This window comes from Sinocyclocheilus grahami, unplaced genomic scaffold, assembly GCF_001515645.1.
Source record: "Sinocyclocheilus grahami isolate Dianchi unplaced genomic scaffold, SAMN03320097.WGS_v1.1 scaffold1794.1, whole genome shotgun sequence".
NCBI classification, from domain to species: Eukaryota; Metazoa; Chordata; class Actinopteri; order Cypriniformes; family Cyprinidae; genus Sinocyclocheilus; species Sinocyclocheilus grahami.
The window spans coordinates 77,293-100,889 of record NW_015506973.1 but is presented as its reverse complement, the minus strand read 5'-3'; the positions used below and the strand labels follow the sequence as shown (position 1 = coordinate 100,889).

General features: G+C 37.1%; 1 protein-coding gene across 1 annotated transcript in view; it reads left to right on the top strand.

Moving 5' to 3' along the window:
* The window catches only part of triqk (triple QxxK/R motif containing), a 24,983-nt gene extending 4,675 nt beyond the window's left edge, over positions 1 to 20,308 (top strand). Inside the window, exons 2-4 of the mRNA XM_016259111.1 lie at positions 1,841 to 1,912; positions 11,167 to 11,252; positions 19,434 to 20,308. Of these exons, the coding sequence (XP_016114597.1) occupies positions 1,852 to 1,912; positions 11,167 to 11,252; positions 19,434 to 19,541 (255 nt within the window). The 5' untranslated portion in view covers positions 1,841 to 1,851 and the 3' untranslated portion in view covers positions 19,542 to 20,308. The remainder of the gene's footprint in view (positions 1 to 1,840; positions 1,913 to 11,166; positions 11,253 to 19,433) is intronic.
* Positions 20,309 to 23,597: the final 3,289 nt, after the last annotated feature.

Below are 23,597 nucleotides of genomic sequence, written 5' to 3'. Positions count from 1 at the left end.
ATTATTAATAACAACAACCACTTGTATTTTTCTCTTATTATTTTCATCAACAATATGGTTTAGTAATTAAAATCATTTAATTATTGTCCGTACAGAGGCTATTCTGTTTTATTGATCTGTGGCGCATTCATTTTGATTCTTTACACGTGTAATGATGTCCAGTGACTTGTTTGCATTATTTTATTTATTTGTAAGACTTTTTTATGACTAAATTTGGTAATGGGAGAGTAAAAATATTTTTTAAACGTACACCGTTCAAACTAGGCTGCTTATGTTGAAGTGTTTGGGATGTGGCTTTTAATGATGAGACCTTTTTTTGTAATCAGGCTCTCAAAAAGTATATAACAATTTGGATATAGATTTATTGGCCAGCATATCGGTTATTGGCTTTCAAAAATAAAGAATAATCGGTTATCGGTATCGGCCAAAATTTTCATATCGGTGCATCCCTAATATATATATATATACAATATAACAAAACTGCCTCAATGTTTAATAATATTTGCAGAACTTTTGACTACTAAATCAGGTCATGTTGTCTGTCCAGAAAACCAAACTTAAAACAGGAAATCGTATAAAGGACCCTTGCATTCCCTCATGACTGTGTTTCCAAGTCAATTAATATCTGAAAAAATCAGTGGTGCAATCACCTAAAAACAGAATGATAGTTATAAATTAATAATTAATAATATTTGTAAAAACAAAAAAGTATGTATATTATCTTGAAAAAAATATTTAAAATTATATTTGAAAATAATTCTTAAGGTGTGTACACGCAAATATGTTATTACTTTATACTTAATGCTTACACCACATGACATTTTTTAATCATTACGGAGTCATTAAATTGAACATTTTCTTGAATATGGTAGAAACGCTTTTCAAAAAAGCATGTGAAACCAGCATGAATACAAAGAACCAATTAGAACCTTTCTTTGACCTCGGCACATGTGCTCCAAACTAGATTTTTAAAATATTTTTGCTTTTCTTTATCATAGACAGTCTTCTGTCATTGACCCAAAGTTTGAATCATTTATATGAATCATTAACTCTATGTAACACAATTAAGTATTCTGAAAATCATTTTCTACCCACATTTGATTAATTCAGAATACATATTTTTGGCCAGAGGTATTCAGCATAGTGCAATTTAACACAAATTCACTAGTGTAAGGGTGGTTTGCGGGCATGGGAAGACTTTCAAATAGACTGTGTCTCGGATCGACCTTCGCATGATTGAATTCCTTGAAGTCCCTTGCCACCTCTGGGGATGTGCCTTGCATCAAATTCCTCTTTCTAGCTTCAAGATGCTTCCGTCTTGCACAATCACCCATGACTTTTTCAGCAATTTAGGATGTGATGCCCTGAAGGCTGTGGTTCACAACTGGTGGGTCACAACCTGAAATAAAAAAGGGAACTAGAGGTAATGAACTGCTAAATGTCAGAGGTTTAGTGGCATTTTCTCATCCTCAAAAAAAGTTTCAAAATTGTCAGTAGTTCTCAAAGTCAGTCTGTTGTGTTATAGGATTTGTGAATATTTTATAGTGTTGCATTGAGTCACATTTCCATTCAATGTAAAATCTGGGTCTTGAAGCAAAACCATTTGAGAACCACTGTTCTTGGTGTTTATCCATTAAGTGAGCTTTGGTAGTATTCCCATTCATGTGCATTTAGTATTTTGAGCCATACCCATAGCATATGTTTACTTGAGGACTGCAGTTGCACTTTTCATTTGATTCTTGTAAGCAAACAGGCACAGAGCTCTCACTGTTCACTGTGTAAGAACTTTTCTTACTCTTTCCTCATACTTGGTGTATTTTCCATTCTGTTTCTCTCTCAGGTGAATGAAGGATGGGGAAAAAGGATGCAAGTTCTGTCAAGTTGCCGGTCGATCAGTACCGTAAACAGATCGGTGAGAACCTCTGTGCTTTCCAGTAGGCTTTATTTTTTAATATGGATGTTAGTAACCTTCATCAAATATTCATCTGGTGTTTTATTAAAGAGAGTCTGAAATGTTGCGTTTTCTCCTTCATTTCAGCCACTGTGATTATATTGCTTATATATTTTACTCATGAACAGACTTGATGATTAGAAAGCTCAGCTGGGAACAGACCAACATGACTAAGAAAAACCTGAAATAAACAACCGCATATATTGTACAGTCTTCATGTTTAGCTTCTATAGTCTCCATTTTTCTCTGACTTTTGCTTTCTATTGTATAATTTAGCACACAGCTTTAGAGGAAACAATCATTAGTTTTGCCTCCTCTTTCTTAACCAAGGCACTGTATGGCCTATCAATCATAGTAGTACCGGTTAGCATGCCAGCTGTGATAGGGGAAGAAACATTGGGGTTTGTTTTAAAACTTCGACAATGTCAGTATAAATGCTAGGGGCTATATGAGGCGAAACAGCACTGTAAACATCTAGCAAAGCTGTGTAAATGACATTTCTCCAATAGCAAATCCAGGTCCTTTGGTAAAAGACCAAAGTTTAAGGTGTGAGTTTGGTTGGTTGCGCATGTTACACATTCACTGAGAGAGCAACATTGATCGTGTTGAAAGAAATTTTTGTTTTTTTTCTGATTTACAGTCATGTTAAATGCAGTACTGTGAAAAAGTATGGAGTCAGTAGATTTAAAAAAAATGAATTAATACTTTTATTTATCAAGGACATGTTAAATTGATTAAAAGGTGACAGTAAAGACAATATATATATTTTCGTGCTGTCAAACGATTAATCGCATCCAAAATAAAAGTTTTTGTTTACATAATATGTGCATGTGTACTGTGTATATTTATTACACACATACAGTATATATTTAGAAAATATTTGCATGTATATATATTTATATTCTTATATTTATTATTATATATAAATATATTTAATATATAAATATAATATATTTTTCTTATATATACATGCATGTGTTTGTATTTATATATACATAATAAATATACACAGTATACACACATATATTATGTACACAAAAATATATGTGTTTATTTTATTTGGGATGCGATTAATCGTTTGACAGCACTAATATATTTTAAATAAATGCTTTCTGTTCATCAAGGAAAAAAATGTCATCCTGAAAGAAATGTATCACTGTTTCCATGAAATGATTTGGCAGTGCAAATTTTTTTTTTTCATTGAAAGTGATAATAGTTTCTCAAGCAGCAAATTGGCTTATTATAATGATTTCTGAAGCATTATGTGACATTGAAGACTGGAGTAATGATACTGAATATTCAGCTTTGATATCACAGGGGAAAAAAACACCTTTTAAAATTTATTGAATTAGAAAGCAGTTATTTTTAACTGTAAAAAATATTTAAAAATATTACTGTTTTTATTGTATTTTGATCAAATAAATGCAGCCTTGGTGCGAATAAGAGGCTTTAAAAAAAATAAAAATAAATAAAAAATATTACCCACCCCAATTCGTTTTTTTTACAATTTCAGGAATTCAGAATTTCAAGCTAAATACAGTATATCTGCAGCATTATAATATATATATATATATATATATATATATATATATATATATATATATTACATAAGAAGAGATTATATCAAAATCAAGCTATTGTCATTGAACACACTCACATTACAGATAAGGAAATGTTTTGTGCTTATAGTGCCAAACAGTTTTACTGCCTCCACCTAAGCTCCGCCCACAGAAAAACGTCACAATGTTTACTAACAGAAAAAGGCTCGATAGAAAAGTGTTATTGTTTTTGGTTCTATTTACTGTTAAGGTGTACTCACATTAGCAAAATTTTGGTGAAATTTTATGGTGTGGATTTTTATTTTGTGGATTCCTTTTAAATGACTGGATTTCACCCATTAAAAAATTCACTGAACAAAATGTGCTATCCTCAATTGTACATCTAGAAGTTCTTTATTTTCATTGGAGGGATGAGATATGGAGACATAGTTCTATAATGGCACTAAAGCAATATCTTTTTTCCATTGGCACATCCCTGATGTAATTCGCAACACAGTGCACGCCGATATCATCTCCCTGCAGAAAGAACCGGTCTCATACACATGATTTTATGTGAGTTCATATTGCACCCTTTAGTAGGACTATTAAGCTTGCGTTGCTTCGTCACCTTGCCTTATTGTGCCTGTGCTGCATGACTGTGCTGGCAACATAACAAGCTGAACTCCTGCTGGAGCCTGCGAATCTCAGACATATCCCATTTTGTTTTCTTTCTTTTGCGTCTCATCAATTCAAAGTCGTAACAGCAGGTTGTGAACAATTGAGTCCCCCCCCTATCTAGGACCCCCAGGTCCTCCCTCTCTTTCCCTCAGTTTGCTTTGAAAAGAAAGAAGTCTATATCAGCCTATTTCAGAGAATCACTGTTTAACAAAAAAAGCGCCCAAAATAGCGTAAAGCAACACAAAGGAAGAATACACATCGTAATTTGAGATTGTAATGGGAAGGTAATTTTTATCCTGACAGGTCTTGCTTTTTTCTCTTTTTTTTTTTTAAGGAGAGAAAGCTTTTGTGATGTCAAGTACCTTGTAGAGCTGCTGTAGACACATTGACTTTAAATACTGTTATTAAGCTGCATAATGGACTCCGGAGAGCTGTCAACCACCAAAAGGGTTCCTCAGATCTGTGTGGTCATCCCCCTTGAGTCAAGATCATTCACACCATCCTTTCTGCCTTTGTCCAGCAATTATTTGCATGACCAAACACTCAGACACATCCATGCCTATTAAGTCTCTCTGTTTGTGATCATTTTTGTGTGAATGTGCACTCAGCTGATCTGTATATGGTCTTAATATATCTGATATGAGGGCTGAATGGAGCTTACATGTTACAGATCAACTCAGTTTTCATAAACGTGGTCTGACCCGGTCGCCCGATGGCAGAACTCTCACCTGTGCATCACGGTCATTTCACAGTGTTTTTAGCTGTGTGCAAAGGTTGCACTCCCTCCCTCTCTGTCTATTTTGTGTTGAATGAGTCCATTTGTTTACAAAGACAAAGTTCTTTATTTTTGACCTCTGTGCACTCCCAGTACATGCGCAGTCAGTGCTGCATTCAAATTGGGCACATAAAGGCCTGTTCACACTAAATCCAAAGTGTTGGGCCTGAAAGTATTGTGGTAACACTTTAGCATAGGACCAATTCTCACTATTAAATATTAATAAGTTGCTTATTAACATGCCTATTATTAACATATTGGCTGTTTATTAGTACTTATAAAGCACATATTCTGCATGACCATATTCTACATCCCTAATCCTACCCAATACCTCAATTTAACAGCTACCTTACTAACTATTAATAAGCAGCAAATTAGTTGTTTATTGAGGCAAAAGTCATAGTTAATGTTTTTTTAATAGCATGAATTGGACCCTATATAGTGTGACTGCATTTGTTTGGTTTAGGATTTTGTAGTTACATATACATATATATATATATATTATATTTGTGTGCAGTGTGACATTTTGAGAAACAATAGGTCTTTGTGAAACACAAACACATTTTTGTATAAAATGCTCATAATTCACTCATATTTTGTGCCAATTTAGTGAATGCAGATTTTAACGGTTTACACACAAATTAATTCTTTGTGTTTTCTGAGTAAGGCCATATGTGAAGAAGATTATAGAGGCATACACTCTTAAAAATAAAGGTGCTTAAAAGGTTATTCACAGTGATGCCATAGAAGAACCATTTTTGGTTCCACAAAGAACCATTCAGTTAAAGATTCTTTAAAGAACCGTTTCTTTCTTTCTTTCTTTCTTTCTTTCTTTCTTATTTGTTTGTTGCCAGAGTTGGGCAGTAGGCTTATCAAAACTTTCTTGCAATCCTATAACAGGAATAATTGCAGAGAGCTTTTCTCCACTCTCCAAAGAGCTTGTTTTCTCCCGTAATGAAGTGCAATTGATGAATTATCCAGATCATGTTAGAAAAGCGCCGGGCTGAAGGGAAGGAAATCTGTCTGCGGATGAGGAGTCATGGCTTTAGAAATTAAATCAGCTGCAGCAGTTTTGAAAGGCACCTTTGGCCCCGTGGGTTGATTCTTGTCACTTCCCTGTCAACATCTGACAGCACAGTGTGTACGGAGGGGTCATACTGCTCAAGTACACAGGAAACAATGGCATGTTATATTAGAGAGGCTCCACTCTGCTTTTGGTAAATAAGTTGGGGGAGATATCGCACTGCGGTGATGCAGTTGAATGGTGATTAATGAGCGAAGGTGCGTTCAAAGCCCGCCTCTGTATTGCTGGCCAATTTGAGAGCAACCGCAGTGAGACGGCAAAGCCAAGAAGGCAATCGAGTCGTCATCATCAGCGAGTGCTCACGCAGAGAGAAACGCCTCATTGAACTTGATGGCGCCTGATTCAGTGTACTGGCAGGGCCACAAAATCTCACTATATAAACAATTTATTTCAAACTCTGATATGATCACAATTAACTATTCATTTGGAACAGATGGCTGAGACTGTTTGTTGTGGGTATTTACACCACAACAGGAAGTTTCAAGAAAAATAAGACACACACCTAATCTGTCCCAGTTGGCTTGGAACAAAACGAGTTTTGCTTTCAGAACCATGTAAAATCTCTGCAGGTGCGAGCGTAAACTCCTGTAGACACTAAGAGAGGGAGAGAGACAGAAAGACAGTCATAATATGTTGTAGGAGTGTTTGGATTTTTATATTTTTGCTCTACTTACTTACTGAGTTGGAAAATGCTTTATTATTATTATTTAAAAATAGCTAGAATTGACACCTATCCAAGCCCCACCCCTGGTTACTGGCTATAGAATATATGCACTGTTCAAAAAAAGCTAAACTTTTTAATCAGAGTATAGCATCGAGTCAAATAAACTCCGGGGATATTGATCTGGTCAGTAAAGTAGCAGAGGGGGTTGCTAATCAGTTTCAGCTGCTTTGGTGTTAATGAAATTAACAACAGGTGCACTAGATGGGCAACAATGAGACGACCCCCAAAACAGGAATGGTTTTACAGGTGGAGGTTCTAACTGTTTTTCACTAGTTTTGCATTTGGCTAGGGTCAGTGTCACTACTGGTAGCATGAGGCAATACCTGGACCCTACAGAGGTTGGCACAGACAGTCCAACTCCTGCAGGATGGCACATCAATACGTGCCATTTCCAGAAGGTTTGTTGTGTCTCCCAGCACAGTCTCAAGAGCATGGAGGAGATTCCAGGAGACAGGCAGTTACTCTAGGAGAGCTGGACAGAGCCGTAGTAGGTCCTTAACCCATCAGCAGGACCGGTATCTGCTTTGTGCAAGGAGGAACAGGATGAGCACTGCCAGAGCCCTACAAAATGACCTCCAGTAGGCCAGTGGTGTGAATGTCTCTGACCAAACAATCAGAAACAAACCGACGTCCTCTAGTGGGCCCTGTGCTCACTGCCCGGCACCGTGGAGCTTGATTGGCATTTGCCATTGAACACCAGAATTGGCAGGTCCGCCACTGGTGCCCTGTGCTTTTCACAGATGAGAGCAGGTTCACCCTGAGCACATGTGACAGACATGAAAGGGTCTGGAGAAGCCGTGGAGAACAGCATGACCGGTTTGGTGGTGGGTCAGTGATGGTCTGGGGAAGCATATCCATGTAGAGATGCACAGACCTCTACAGGCTAGACAATGGCACCCTGACTGCCATTAGGTATCGAGATTAAATCCTTTGACCCACTGTCTGACCCTACGCTGGTGCAGTGGGTCCTGGGTTCCTCCTGGTGCCAGGCAGTTCCTGGAGGATGAAGGAATTGATACCATTGAATGGCCCCCACACTCGCCTGACCTAAATCCAATAGAACACCTCTGGGACATTATGTTTCGGTCCATCCGACGCTGCCAGGTTGCACCTCAGACTGTCCAAGAGCTCAGTAATGCCTTGGTCCAGATCTGGGAGGAAATACCTCAGGACACCATCCGTCATCTCATTAGGAGCATGCCCCGACATTGTCAGGCATGCATACAAGCCTGTGGGGGCCATACAAGCTATTGAGTACCATTTTGAGTTGCTGCAATGAAATTTCAGCAAAATGGAATAGCCTGCTGCATCGTTTTTTCACTTAGATTTTCGGGGTGTCTTTGATTTCAGCCCTCTGTAGGTTGATAATCCTAATTTCCATCAAACGATGTGGCATCCTTTCATTCCTAAATCAAGTCACTTTTATTTATTTATTATTATGTTATAGCGCTTTTAACAATACAGACTGTGTCAAAGCAACTGTAAAGCATTAATTAGGAAAATAGTGTGTCAATAATGCAAAATGACAATTACTCAATTTTCAGTTAAAGGCAGTTCATCATTGAATTCAGTGATGTCATCGTCCAGCTCAGTTCAGTTTAATTAGTATCTGTGCAATCAAGTCGACGATATCGCTGGAAATGAAGTGTCTCTAACACATTACACAGTCCATATCACTATAGATATCCAGCATGATATTTTTCCCCATTGAGATCTGATGTGTTTTCAAAGTGTTCCTTTAAAATCTTATAAAGATTTATATCAACAAGCGTCAATAAAAAAATTATAAGTAAATAAAGAATAAATTCAGTCAATAATAAAGCTTCTTTTGACTTAACAAATGCAATAATAAAAACATTTACATTAGATTGCAATAATAAAACATATAATATGCTGTTTTAATGTTGTTCTTTTAAAAATGAAGGCTGACACAAAATGAAGGCTGAGCATATTCTGAATAATTTAAAGGTTTGTAAAAGAAAAAAAATACTGTGTGTACCATCATGATGGTGTCACTATTGTAAATGCCCCTGCAACATTTTACTCTATTTTCTCATATAAAATTACATTATTTTATTTAAAATATACATTATTATTACTTTTGTTGGTTTGATTGCTTCTGTTGTCCTCATTTGTTAGTCGCTTTAGATAAAAGCATCTGCTAAATGATAAATGTAACAATTACTGAAGAAAGCTTGCCTGATGATTAGGTCAACAGCAACAGTTGCTAAGACTGCTCAGTAATGTTTTCAAGGTGCGAATGGTCAGTTCAGTTTAGTATTTTGCACAGATGATTGGCATTAATGGCCTGCAGTCTCTTCCCACAGAGACCGAGCTGAGAACTATTCCACAAGTCTCTGCAAACAAACACACTGTTCATTATTTAACAGCCCAGTCTGTACCGAACCAAGCCATCATTCAGCACTGGAACAAAAATAACAGGATGTTTACCTCTGATAATGGCCTCTCGCAGGCCTGCGTCGCACACAGAAGGTGCACCATAAGGCAGAAGAGACCTGTGAAAGTCCCACGGGAGGGGTCAGTGTCTAGCTTATGCATCTGAGATTATCCAGCCCGGCAGTCTGCTGCTGAAGACGGATAAGGACACTCTCTCTTTCCCCCACTCCATGTAAATAAGTCTTAATGAGGCAGGAGTTGCACTTGAAACGGCCCCTGTGTGTCAACAGCTCTCACGGAGACCTTGAGTCTGACCCTGCAGCCACTGAGGACGGCCCCCTCCTTTGCCCACCAAGCTGTTGCCTTCCCACTTTTTCACTTCTATTCCTTCGTCTGTTTGTTTCTAATTAGAGACACCATGCTCCTCGCACACCTTGCACACATACGCTCCAGGTGGTGACTTTGCCCGGCGGGTTCGTTGCAGTTCTTGCCTGATAACTGCCACTGAGGTGAACTAGTGTGCTCAAGATTTCCTTTCTGATTAACAGAGCACTAGCACTGCTTACTGCATACTGTGTGCAGTATGCGCTCTGTATACTGCCTACTATATTTTTTTTAATAGGGTGTGAAATAGTATGCATTCCCATATGCAGTGGGTGAATGACTATATTTATGTTGGTTAAAAATGTATTACATTTTTCAGAAGTTTAAATATACCTTTAAAATAATACCATGTAACCAAGTGCAAAGTAATAATAAAGTGAAAAAAGGGAAAGGGAAGTAATGTGTGGCCAAGTATGGTGTCCCATACTCGGAATTTGTGCTCTGCATTTAACCCATCCAAGTGCGCACACACGCAGTACTGAACACACACGCACCGTGAAAACACACCCGGAGCAGTGGGCAGCCAATGCTGCGGCTCCCGGGGAGCAGTGGGGGGTGCGGTGCCTTGCTCAAGGGTCTCACCTCAGTTGTGGTATTGAAGGTGTTATTAATAAATAACAAAAAGTAAAAGGTTAATAATAATAATAATATGTTATCTTTACTGTGTGTACACATCTTTATAATTATTTCCACAAATATTTTAAAATATATTCTAATGTTTTGTTTTATTTTGTTTTTGGTAACACTTTATTTTAAGGTGTTGTTGTTACACAGGTTACATGTACTTACTATTATAATAACAATAAATTATGCATAATTACATGCAAGTAACCCTAAACCAAACCCTAATCTTAATCCTGACCATAAAGTGCATGTAGTTAATTAATATTACTCCGTACTTAAAGGTATAATTACACTGTAACAACAAGGACACCTTAAAATAAAGTGTAACCTTTTTTTCATGAATATAATTACGTTAGTCCATGTTGGCTGCACCATATGACCTTAATTAAAAAAAAAAAGCTCATCATTTAAAAGGTGCAAGTCGTTATATGCATGAATAGCATTTTATTTTATTTTTGAAAAAAATAAAAATTTGAAAGGACAAAAAATAGCAATACCACAATAAACGTGAAATGTGACACACTGCAGGTAATAAGGAAACCAAGAACATTTTGGGGCATATTTGATCCAATTTTGTGTAAAAACCACTTAACTTTTGCCAGTCTGATCCAATAAAAAGTCAATAATTAATGTGGAATAAATGAGTTTGTGATGGTCCATCTTTGTATATTTAAGATAAGCTCAGACTAATTCAGTCATGCATAAATTAAATACTAATTTATCTTATATAAGATAGTACAGAAGGTTAACAGGCTCATATTAAATCATGTTAATAAGGGTTAAAACAGGCAAATACATTAAGGCGAACTAAGAATGTTTCAGCAAAATGCATTAGTTTAATGGTTCGTAATAGAACGCTGATGAAGACAATAGCAAATGCTTTATATTTGTTTTATTAAAACATTATTCAGCTGTTAAATGAAAAAAGCTTTCAGCCTAACTCAAAATGCAAATGTAACTCCAAATGTCACATGGCAGGAATGACCCGAAGTGCCTAATTTTCTCTCTCAGTGAAACAGGATTACAAGAAAACCAAGCCGGCGCTACGAGCCACTCGGCTGAAGGCGGAGGTGAAGAGGAGTGCTCTGGGAATCAGGGTGAGATGGCTGTCTTTCATTCTCATTACCTCCCCCTCTATCCCAAATGATCCCTCTCTCCCCCATCTGCCAAACCACACACACACACACATATTATTCATCACACCTCTCCAACCTGAGAGCAGCTCAAGCAGTCTCCATATTGATGAGGCAGAGAAGAGCTGTTTGACTCTCAGAGGAGAAGCTCTCTTTCTCCCTCACCATCTCCTTTGCTTTCTCTCGATTTTTCTTTTTCTCTCAGCTGTCACTCCGGAATAATAATCGAGAGTTTGAGGAAAAAGCTTTTTATTCACTGTCTTTGTGTGATTTCCATGTATTAATGGCATTGGCTTGGTCAAGTATAACTGTCAGTGTTGCTCATACTGTATTAAACTTTGGTGCATAATTTGTCTTGGACGTTTGTGTTGTGGACATGACTTACAATTTTCATAAAAAAGGTTAAATCCCTTAGACTTGCATGGAAAGAGAAACCTCCTGTTTAAAAAGACTGGTTTCAAATAGATCTTAGTTTTGTGTAGTTCATCCAAAAAACCTAAAAGAACATAAAAGAAGATATTTTGAAAATATCTTCTGTTTTTTTTGGTCAATGGTCACCAAAATTATTTTGGTGACCATTGACCAACATTCTTCAAAATATATACTCTTATGCTTCACATAATAAATATCATACAGGATTGGGATTATATGAGGGTGAGTAAATGATGACAGAATTTTAGTGTGAACTATCAATATATTTCTTTTAATTATTAGTTTTTACGTTTTTATATTTAATTATTAGTTTTATGTGAACATTAATGTATTAATGTGTGTATTTATTGTTAACAGAATTAATCAAAACAACTGCTTTCAAATTATCTGTGAAGATACTCTATTCGTCCCTGTTAATTTTGGCAAGGGTGTTATTTTTGTTTGGTTTTTGGCATGAGAATTTGTGGTGCAATATGTTTTATCAGTTCTCTCAGAATCCAGAGCTCCACATTGGGAACTGTAGCCAAAACCGCTAGTATCCATGCTAAGACCTCTCACTGACAACAATGATCTGAAACCAATTCATAAGCTGCAATATTTCCACAGTGGACTGAACAATGTAGAAACATAGCTGAATTCAACTTAAAACATTGTGTTTGCTTGTATTGGGTTTAGTTTGGTATGAAGAAATCAAATGTGAAGGCTGAAGATTAACTGGTTTTAGCAACTCAATTGTTATTGTTAGAAAGCCAAGCCCTCATTACAATTCTTCTAAGTCTCATTAGTCTTTTATCCAATTGCTGAGAGCTTAAAATGGAGAAAAGTATTTACATGAATTCCATGTGCATGTTTTAAGAAAACCTTCTCGTCCTTAATGGCTCCAAATATCTGTTTGGGACATTTGGGAGTAACTAAATCTCTTTCCACAGGTATGCGTGAAGCCTATGAGCTCAGTGGTTAAAATATTTGTTTACAGCTGAAAGCAGCGTCCCCTCATTCTGTCAGAAATGTAGTTTATTGCGTACAGATTTGGTCATTGACTTGGCACGTTTCTGAGGAACGTGGATGCCAATTCGTTTGTTCTGGTTCGTGATGTGACTAATGAACCCTTGAGCTCCAAGCTTGAGTTTTGTTCTGGTGTGTGCTTCTCTGCGGTATGTCTCCTTGGTTTTTGTTTTCTGAGGAGTTGACTCATACTTTTACCACTTGTTTTTCCACAGGCCATTTTCTCTGGCTGTGCATGCTTGGCAGGTGGCTCTCCATCTATGACCATCCCTCACTCAACCCACCCAAACGCACACACGTTCTTCTTTTTCGTCTTCCATCGTTCTTTAGCTTCGCTCCCGTTTGTGAGTTCTGTGTGAGGCTCTGGAGAGCAGGTTGAGGCTGAGGTTTGGGCCATCCTGGGGTCCATGTTGGCAGTCTGCTCAATCTGCTGTTCTCCACTCGTAGGCCAGTTGGTTTGCTGGGATGTTGCCTGCCGGCTTGAGGAGGCAGCGGGCGCTCAACCACCTGCTTTGGGCACTGTTTGGCTCCCTGGTGCCTGGCTGAGCGGATGGCATCACCTGGCACGGAGTAGAGGTGCTGGCGGCCTCAGCTGTGTGGGGCGCCTGGCCTGAAAAAATCGGTGCCAACTACCTAGCCCTGGAGCTGAATATTGAGAGCCCGCTGGCCAACTTGAACTGTTTCACTCTTCAGTACATTCCATTGCATGCATAAGTAAGGCCCAGTGATTTTTATCTAAGGTTCTAAAATACCCAAAAGTGCCATAGTAGTACCACATTTTTGAACATGTTGATACCTTCTGGTGCAAGACCCCAACACCAAGCCTCTGAAATACATTTTTTATAAATGTGTTTATTAATTTTAGTGAAATAATACCAGAAGAATAATCTAGAATTCCAATTTAGTTGTTAATGTTCAATTAGAAAATCAGTGAAAATTCAGTGTCTTGTCGGCACTGATTGCCTTGTGGGCAGCGTACTGACGTATAGCGGCGTTGCGCTACGAGTGTCCCGAGTTCGAATCCCGGCTCAAGGACATTCCCCCCCCCTCTATCTGTCTCTCCCACTTCGCTTCCTGTCAGCTCTACACTGTCTCATGATAAAGGCAAAAATGACAAAAATAAAAAAAGCCTTGTCAACTAGAGTCAAGGTCATAAAATCAATCAAAATTAGATACTCACATATTGTGTTATGACTGATAAGTGACTAATTACAGATTATATTTTTTAATTACATTTTTTTTATTAGTAGTTTTATAGTTTTTTATATTTATTTAGACAAAATAATATAGAAATGCAATATAGAGATTTTGTTTTAAATTGAAATCGATTTAAAATAAATGTATTTAAGAAACCAGCACCATGCCTCTGAATTTAGTTAAGTTATATATCATTAAATTATATACAAGTATTATTTTAGTGGAATAATACATAGAATAATCAATTCTTGGAATGTTGAACAATTCTTAGAATTCAAATTCTGTCATTCATGTTCAATTGGAATTCTAAATTAGGCTTAAATTATATCAGGGATTCATAGATATGAAAAATTCTGGTAAATAATTATTTTTTATTTTTGACTGATAAGCAATAAATTGCAGATATTGCATTTCTATTTTATTTTGTCTAAATAAATAAATAAACTCCAAGAATATCGATAAAAAAATTAACAGTAAAAACTAAAAACGTATCATTTTAAATCCTAATAATAAATTGTGTTATGTACGATATAAAATGGACGTTTATTATGAGATTTGCAAAATATTACATACAGTACATTTCACAGTGTTATCAATTATTATAATTTTTCTTAGTGGAAATGGTAGAAATGACCATGCATGAATAAATATACCATATTGACTGTAAATAATTGATATGGCACTAATACTATACATCCCTAAACTAAATGTAGTAGTTGTAGACATTGTTTTCTGTATCACTAGAAGACAAGACCCTGTGCTCTCTTAGAAAAGAGTATTTTAGATTATATGTGTCTCAGACCTGCATCTCTCGCTGTATGCAAACTGTGTTTATGAGTCCCATTCACACCTCTGCGTTTATACAGTCTGTCAACACTCGTATGAGTGAAACTTTCATTTTTATGCCTCAAACTCACACCCTTCCTCTCTCACAAAGACACCGCAGCACGGCAGCCAGCAGTCGGCAGAGGGTGAGGTATTACAGCACACCTGGGTCGGGCTGAGATAACTACACAGCCACTTAACACAGGGGAAAATCCCACTTCAGCTGTTTCTGTTGGATGCTGATGCCGTACCGCACCTGGCCGTGAGGGCCAAAGTTATGAACACAGGGCTATATGAGAAAATACCATAGAATTGGGTGAAACCAGAAGACCGTGAGAATTCATACAAGGACACATGTGGAGATGCGAGTGTGTGTGTGTGCGTGTAAGAGACAGTGGCCTGTCGCCAGATGAATGGGAACTCACTCAAGGCATGCCACAGCTGCTGTTGAGAGCCACATGATGCTGTTGGGAATATTCCAGCGTTTTCCATCAGAATGTGGGAGACTGAAGCGTAGGCCACAGAATTATTCGCTTCCTCAAGACAACAAGGTCCCCTCTCTTCACTCACATACCCTCATCTGACAATTTCGTTTTCACACAGCCTCCTCTGGACTTACTGTATGTCATTTTCTCATCAAAGAATATGAGACCACATCTGTATTCATGGCTTTTTACTTTTCAGGAAAGGATTTTTGGGGCGATGACATGATGCTCCTTCTTGTGTCCAACTGTACTTAAAGGGGTCATATGATGCGATTTCAAGTTTTCCTTTCTCTTTGGAGTGTTACAAGCTGATTGTGCATAGATAAGATCCCTGAAGTTGCAAAGACTAAAGTCTCAAAACCAAAGAGATATTCTTTATCAAAGTTAAGACTCTGCCACACCCCCCTAAAACGGCTCGTTCTAACACACCCCCACATATCTACGTCACTATGTGGAAATATTTGCATAATGCCGCCCAAATGTTCACGCAAAGAAAGAATGTGTGGTTTCAGCAACCGCAGTTAGCGTTGAAGCAGCTATGTCAGGGAGACGCTGTGTGTTTCTAGGTGAAAGCAAAAGCACTTTATTTGGCCTTCCGAAAGTAGATGCATTTAGGAATCTTTAAGATTACTTACAACAGAACAGCAATGCATTTTATGGACGACCGTTTCGTGAACCTAGGAGAGGAGGTAATTCTGACTTTGCTATGACAATCTGGCGCTTCTGAATCAGCTACTGTAAGTATGTTTTGTTATTAGTTTAAGTATTTGCTATTGACTGTTCAAATGCGGAGTTTTGCGCATCGTGTGTGTGTGTGTGAGTGTGTGTGTGTGAGAGAGAGAGAGAGAGAGAGACAGGGTCGCATCACAGTGAAGTCAGCTGTCTTAACTGTGGCTTGTGTATTGCAAACACATACCAGCTTCATCACTGTGTCTGTCACCAAAATAATGATCTTTAAAAAAGCATCATATGACCCCTTTAAGCAAAAATAAAGCACAAATGCAGCACGGTTGTAATTAACTAAAACTAAAATCATTACACATAATTTTAGTAATTGAAATAAAGTTGATATAAAATAAAATTTAGATACTAAATTATGTATATAACCTTTTTATACCAAATCAGTCAGTGTGGTGTAGCTAAAATGCAGGATTTTGTTGTCACATGACTAGAAAAATACAAAACTGGAAATGATATCACAAGGAGGACACCTGTAGATGACTGTGTCAAGGTCATAACTTTTTGATCTTCATAAATTAAAGTTTATATAAATATTTGTAAACAGAAAAATACTTTGAGAAAAATAATATCAAAAAAACTTTGAGAAATGTTTTTGAAAACCTTTTTGAAAATACAGGCTAAAATGTGCATGCAAATGTTTTCATAATGTTACTTGATTGAACTACTTTACATTTTTAAAGTGGTTACATTTTTTGTTAAATAAAAGTGTGGACTTTTTTTTTCTTCAGCTTGGACAGTCTTATTAGTCATTGACACTCTTGTAAACAGGACACATTTGAACTACTTTGTCCCTTTGTTGCTACTCAGTCTGTATTTAAAAATGTAGAAACATTTGCCACATTTCACCAGAGACAAATGCAAAACAATTCTTTTTGGATGCGATGACACTTAGGCTCTGACACAAAGCGGTTAAATAAAGAACTTGAATCAGCGTGAGCCTCTGGTAATGTATGAAACTAAAGTGCATGAAATTTAAAAGTTTTCCAATTAAGAAAGGCTTAAGCTGTTTGGAGCCTGGCTGGAACAAGATAAATGCAGCGGGCAGCGAGTGCTAATGAGGACATACACACTGATGACTGCCGCCACGGCTTGTACACAGATAGTCATGGCCGTCGTGGAGGCTTTTAATAGCCCCTTACAATTTATCTGCTAGAATTATTATTAGCCTCCTGTTTGCTGGGTGGCTTATCTCTGCCTGCTCGGGGTGGATTTGCACGCTGCTCTGTGTTTGATGTGTGTGTTTATGTGTGCATGTGTTTATGTGTGAATGAACACAGGAGGGGGAATAGATGGATGTGTGTGATATTATTTCACTTTCTCTGTCTTTCTGTCCATCTTTCATTCTATGTTCTTCTGTCTTTGAAGAACATACTTTAAGATGTCTACAGGAGGATGCATGATGCCGTGGAATAGTGATCAAACAACAGCAGCAAAGGCAAAATTATTGGCATTCATCACATTCCTTTAGCTTATTAGTGAATTAAATTCTTGTTTCACAGATTGTATATTTGATCGAATTGCCTAGCAAATATACAATTGCAGTTGTGCTCATGTTTACGCACACCTTTTTAATTCATTCATTCATTCATTCTCATCTTCATCCTCAGGTTATCCGAGAAGCAGATGAGTTTGTTTCTTCATCAGAACAGATTTGGAGAAATTTAGCATTGTCACTTGCTCACCAATGGACCCTCTGCAGTGAATGGGTGCCATCAGAATAAAAGTCCAAACAGCTGATTAAAAACATCACAATAATCAATAATAAGTCATTCACACAACCCTAGTCCATCAATTAATGTCTTATGAAGTGAAAAGTTGATGTTTTTCAGAGACAAATCCATCAAGACGTTTTTAAACTTCAAACCATAATCCATAATATTGCTTTCTGCAGTGAAAAAGCCATCTTGTCTGAATCAGGAGAGAAATATGCAAAGATCAAACACCATTTACAAGCAAAAATGGTCCAAAACAGTTCTAAACAAATATGTTGGAGGATTATTATGTGAGAGGATGAGATAGGCTGGAAGAAGCATTATTATGAATCATGGACTTTTGTATTTTATCCAAAAACAGCGGTTTAAGTTAAAACGCATTAATTACGAATTTGTTTCTTATAAGCATGCAGCTTTTCACTTTACTAGACATTAATTGATGGACTGAAGTCGTGTGGATTACTTGTGATGCTTTTATCATCTGTTTTATCAGCTCTCATTCCGACGGCACCCATTCACTGCAGAGGATCCATTGTTGAGCAAGTGATGTAATGCTAAATTTATCTACATCTTGGATGGCCTGAGGGTGAATACATTTTCATCCAACTTTCAATTTTGGTTGAACTATTCAGATAAAAGATAAAAACTTGGAGATTCTACAAGAGGTGTATAAACGTTTTAGCAGATAAGGTTCTCGCAGCTTTCTTCAGTATATACTTGCCGTTTTCTCTAATTGTAATTCATTTCTAGAAAAACATCAACTTCTGAATGTTCCAACGAGGCAAAAAAGTCGCACAACCACACAAGTTTTGATTAGAAAGTTTGATAACGAGTTATCAAGATGAAGAACAATTGCTTTGTTAAATACATGAGTGCTCTTAATGAAACTGAGGTTGATGAGGATTGTAATTTAACACAAAAGGTAATAAATGACTGCTTTAAATCTAATTCATGCTTGAATACCATTCCTTCAGCCATCATCAATTTAGCTCGGGCATTAAGCTCCCAACAACTCTTAATTAGAACAAAGACATTTCTGGGAGATTAACTTTCTCTGAGCCTGCTGGGTTTGCCAAACCCTATTTGTGTCACAGCGAGAGGAAAGATAAAGAGCCCAAAATATACTGATACTTCTGCTGAGCATTTGTGGTGTGAGTTACATATCTGTGTTTGGTTATGATCAGTCATGTGTCTATGAACATGCAATGAAAAGAGTGTGCTTCATTCTCAAACTGCTAGAGAAGTGCATTGCCACATTTCGGTATTTTAAAGCAGTATTAAATATGCATTTAAATAATGCAACATAAAAACAGTGAAAAATGAAGGCTTGGCACCCTTTCCATCAAAGAGCTATCCGATCAATACTTTTTTTTTTTTTGCTCTATAGGCTTCCTTATTTGTATATTAATAGGTTCTTCAGATCAGTTGGTTTATGGGTTTTATGAAGCATTGATTTTTCTGAAAAACTATCAAATAAAAAGTTCTTTATTGAACTTTATGAAGCTGTTCTATGGCTTCAGACTGTAAAATGTTTTTTTGGTTTCATGTCTGTATTTGTGAGAATGAACATGCACATTTCAGAGTCTTTATGTTTCCACATTGGCAGATTAATTAAATGCATTATCCAAGTGTATAACATTTTATGAATAATTTGATGCTAGTGCTCTGCCTTAAATTCTTATTAATGGTTATTTATGCAATGTTTGAATCAGAAAGAGTAAACCATTCTTTTTTATCTGTGATTGCAGGACACCATATTGGTCATTGTGGCTGTCTTGGTCTTCCTGCTAGGCATCTATGCATTCTTCTACCTCAACCTGAGCACCGAGCTGGATCTGGATGTGGACATGGACTGAAGGACTTTTCTCACAGACGCCATCTCAGAGGATTCTGGGTGGCTCAACCCATGAACCACTCATGGCGTGCCAGCAGTTTCATAGTATTACTCATTTCCTATCTTTGTCCCCTTTTATACAAGCTGACACTGAAAGAAGATAAGTCTTAAAGTGCATAGAAGCATGAAGTTAAAGATTTTCTTCCCATGCAGTGTTGATATCCTTTTTGATTATTGATAAAGCTTCATATGTCCCACAGCTTTGGGATTTGAAGAGCCAGCTTGTTTTCCATTTGGATCTTTTAGTTTTAAAAGAATAGTTCACCCAGAAATGAAACTTATGTCATCTTTAACTCACTCTCATGTCTTTTGAAATGTTTTTGGCTCTGCATGAAACACAAAAGGAGTTATTTACATCACAGTTTCTAGGCTGTTGTTTTTTTATATAATCAAAGACTAGATTTTCACTGAATAACAAATATCAGTGACAAAGCTATTACATGGCTTCAGGACATTTTTATGGTGCTTTCTGGAGTTTGACAACTCCTGCTCCATCTTCGTTTTCACTTAATGAAAAAGAGCAGCTCAACTTCTAAACTTCTTATTTTTGTTCCACAAAAGAAGTCATACAGGTTTGGAATGACATGAAGGTGAATAAATAATGAGTAAATTTAAATTTTTTGGTGAACTATCCCTTTAATCATTTCCATCTCACTATTGTGTATTAGCACAGATGGATTCAGTTTTAACCAAATTGGTTGAAATTTTATTACATAATCCATTGGACAGGGGAAAAAAATCCCCATTCTGTGGAGAAAATATTTCAGATAAATGAGGCAGACAAGAAGGTATATTGCATTCCATACCACAAACACTTCTTACATATCTAGACATCTCAATGCTGGAGATCAGAGGCAATCTGTGATCGTGTTTGTGTGTGTAATGCTGACATTCTCAGTCTCATTTCTCGTCATCGTACAGCTCGTTAGCATATCAAACATCGCAAACTTTGGTTATTGAAAGCCAAAAGAGCATCAGTGAAGATACCAAACATTACCACGTAGATCTTGATGTGCTTTCCGCTTTTGTATGCGTGTGCGTATGTGACCTCTAGAGACGTATAGAAACAGCACTTGAAGCATTATCAATCAGCGCGAGGTGCTGTTGATCTATCTCAGAAGATAAACAGCATGGCCCTGCCTTGGTCTCTGACATCCAGTGCTTCCTTTACACACTGCTGGGCCTGTGTGTGTGCGTTCGTGGGAGGAAGACAGAGTCGTAGGGTGGAAAATGATAGGCTGAAGCTGATGACATTCAAAGTTCATTTACATTCTCTTTGTATAGTGCATTGGATCTCGTACAAACGCACAGCAACGACTTATTTCATTCCAGGCCGTGAGAGTTGTTTTATCTTTCCCTGCATGAGGTATATGTGCCTAACTCAGGACAACCTTTATTTTCCTGGGACGTCTGACTGTTATCATTAATTCAAGGATTGATACCCTATTGAACAAAACATTTTTGTAGCCTGTCTTTGATTTGGACTTGAGAGCTTTCCAAATTCTTTCATAGTGAGACTGAACTAAACCAAAACAAAGAGTCTCGTGTTCCTTGTTGACTGTTTTGCTTGTTTTTCTTCTCTTGTTTCTGTCATACTTGAAATAAAATAATAAACATTGTTAAAACACGTTGATATTGATAAAAGCTTATTGTGTTCATTTTCGAAGTCGTATAACAATGTTGAGCATATAAATAGTATCTGTTTCAGTTTCTTGTGGCGTTCCACTTGTTAATGCCAAACAAACACACACACTACGAGACCGAAGCACATCACCCTGTGCACAAAATTAAAGACTCAAGCTGTGTTCACATTCACACAGTCCCTACACAGTGTTTACTGCACACTTAGTAGGGGGTATCTTTAAAAGATGATTATGTACAAATAGAGATAAACAAAACTTCTTTTAAAACATTTTTATTATTGGCATCTCAGCAGTCATTTATCACTAAATATAGGGGTTTAAAATTAGCATGGCAAATTAGACAAAAATAAAATATAATACATATTTAAGGTTGATATATTTTAGCAGTGTAAAAAATAAAATAGATAGATAGATAGATAGTTTTAAATGAATGTTTCAATGTTTAATATAAGAGTAATTGCGAAGTTATTGGTAAGTTTAATAATCTCTTTTTTAAAACATTATGTAATGATAACTAAAATTGTCATTACAATGATTATATGTTGAATCTTGTGCACATTTAAGAGCTGAGTACAGTTGTTTGTTAATTGTTAGATTAAGTAGACTAAATAAATAAATAAAAAAGTTTGTGTGCAATGACTAATGTGTAAATTTCCCTACTTTCGAGGAGAAGTGACACATCAGTGTTCACTTGTTATGCTGTGTATATAAATAAAATAAAAAAAATCGGTGACATTTAAGTTAAAATACCAGCGGCTGTGGTTGCCAGAACTTTACCATTGTTACATTTTAGGTCTGAATTTAAATTCACAGTAAAAACAAACAAACAAAAAAACATATTTCATCAGCTGACGCAATGTTAATATACCAACCTGTTGAAGTATTAATATCTGTTTTGTATCTTTGTAATACACTGATGTGGTAGGTGATGAGAAAGTCACACGATGAACCCAAAGCTCATCACAAACAGCTTTTCCACAAGCTGGAGAGGTAAATACTAATATAGCTGCACAGTGTCATTCACAGAAATACTAAACACCATCATAGTAACGCACATGATACTGAAATAATGCAATAAACATTAATTAAGCAAAGTTAGATGTAAGATAAAACATTAATTTACACAACTGATAAGAACAACTAAAAAGAAACAGTTATTTTAAAAGAAAAACATAAAAGGTGAAGTGTCTTGCAAGGAATTCTGGGAATGTCAATTTACTGTTTTCACTAAGTATTTTACTGTAAAATTACATTAACTGTACTTACAGTCATTCACCATTTACAGTACGGAAACTTAACTAATTAACAGGTTTTTGCTGTAGCATTTTTACAGTGTTTAGCTCTTAAAAGTTCACTCATGTTTTTACAGTACATGAATGCTGTTTGCATATATGCTTTCTCTGATTTCCTAGATTCTCTCGCTTGTCAGAACAGTGCACACACCTAATGGCTGGTCGGCCATATTTTAAACCAACTTGCACACTAGAATTGTGTCACTTGTGGACATGCACAGGCTACATACTGGGGCTTTTTGTCACAGATTAGTTGCAAACTTGGTTTACAAGGAAGTCCCCTCATTCCTTCCATATTACTGTGCCTTGTTAACCTCTGGGGCTGGGTTTTTGTGTTTGTACGTGGGGGTGTGCGGGCAATATTTGTGTAAGTTAGCAGGTAAGGCTCAGCTGTTGCCATGGTTGCCCTGGCTGTAGAAACCCTCCCGAGAGGCCACATGCTCTCGGGTTAGCGGTGTGAGCGCCCCTCTGCCTCGGTCATTAAGTCGATGGCAGTTAAACTGTAGGAGCCTGGCCTAACCGTGCCCAATGCCACCAATGTCAATTATATCCAGTATCACTGTGTTAGTTCATGAACCCTGGGCTGCAGCTGGGAGCTGTTCACATTCACACCCCACTACACTCATTAGCAGCAACAGGTGGCCAGTAGTGGGCAAACAGTGGAAGCCGAATGTAGCTCTGGAAAATGGCACTGTATCCGTAATTATCTCTACAGCTACTGTAGTGGCTGTATGTATTTATGAATGTGCTGCTATCATCTTAGGCATCAACGTTGCATCTTAAATATCTATCAGTTTTATGAGCATTCTGGCAGAATAGTGCCAGTAATGTTAGCAAATGATTCAAGCATGCATTATATATATATATATATATATACAGTGGGGAAAAAAAGTATTTAGTCAGCCACCAATTGTGCAAGTTCTCCCACTTAAAAAGATGAGAGAGGCCTGTAATTTTCATCATAGGTATGGAGGGAGTTGAAAATCCGGGTTCGCCAGCGACAGCCCCAAAACATTACTGCTCTAGAGTAGATCTGCATGGAGGAATGGGCCAAAATACCAGCAACAGTGTGTGAAAACCTTG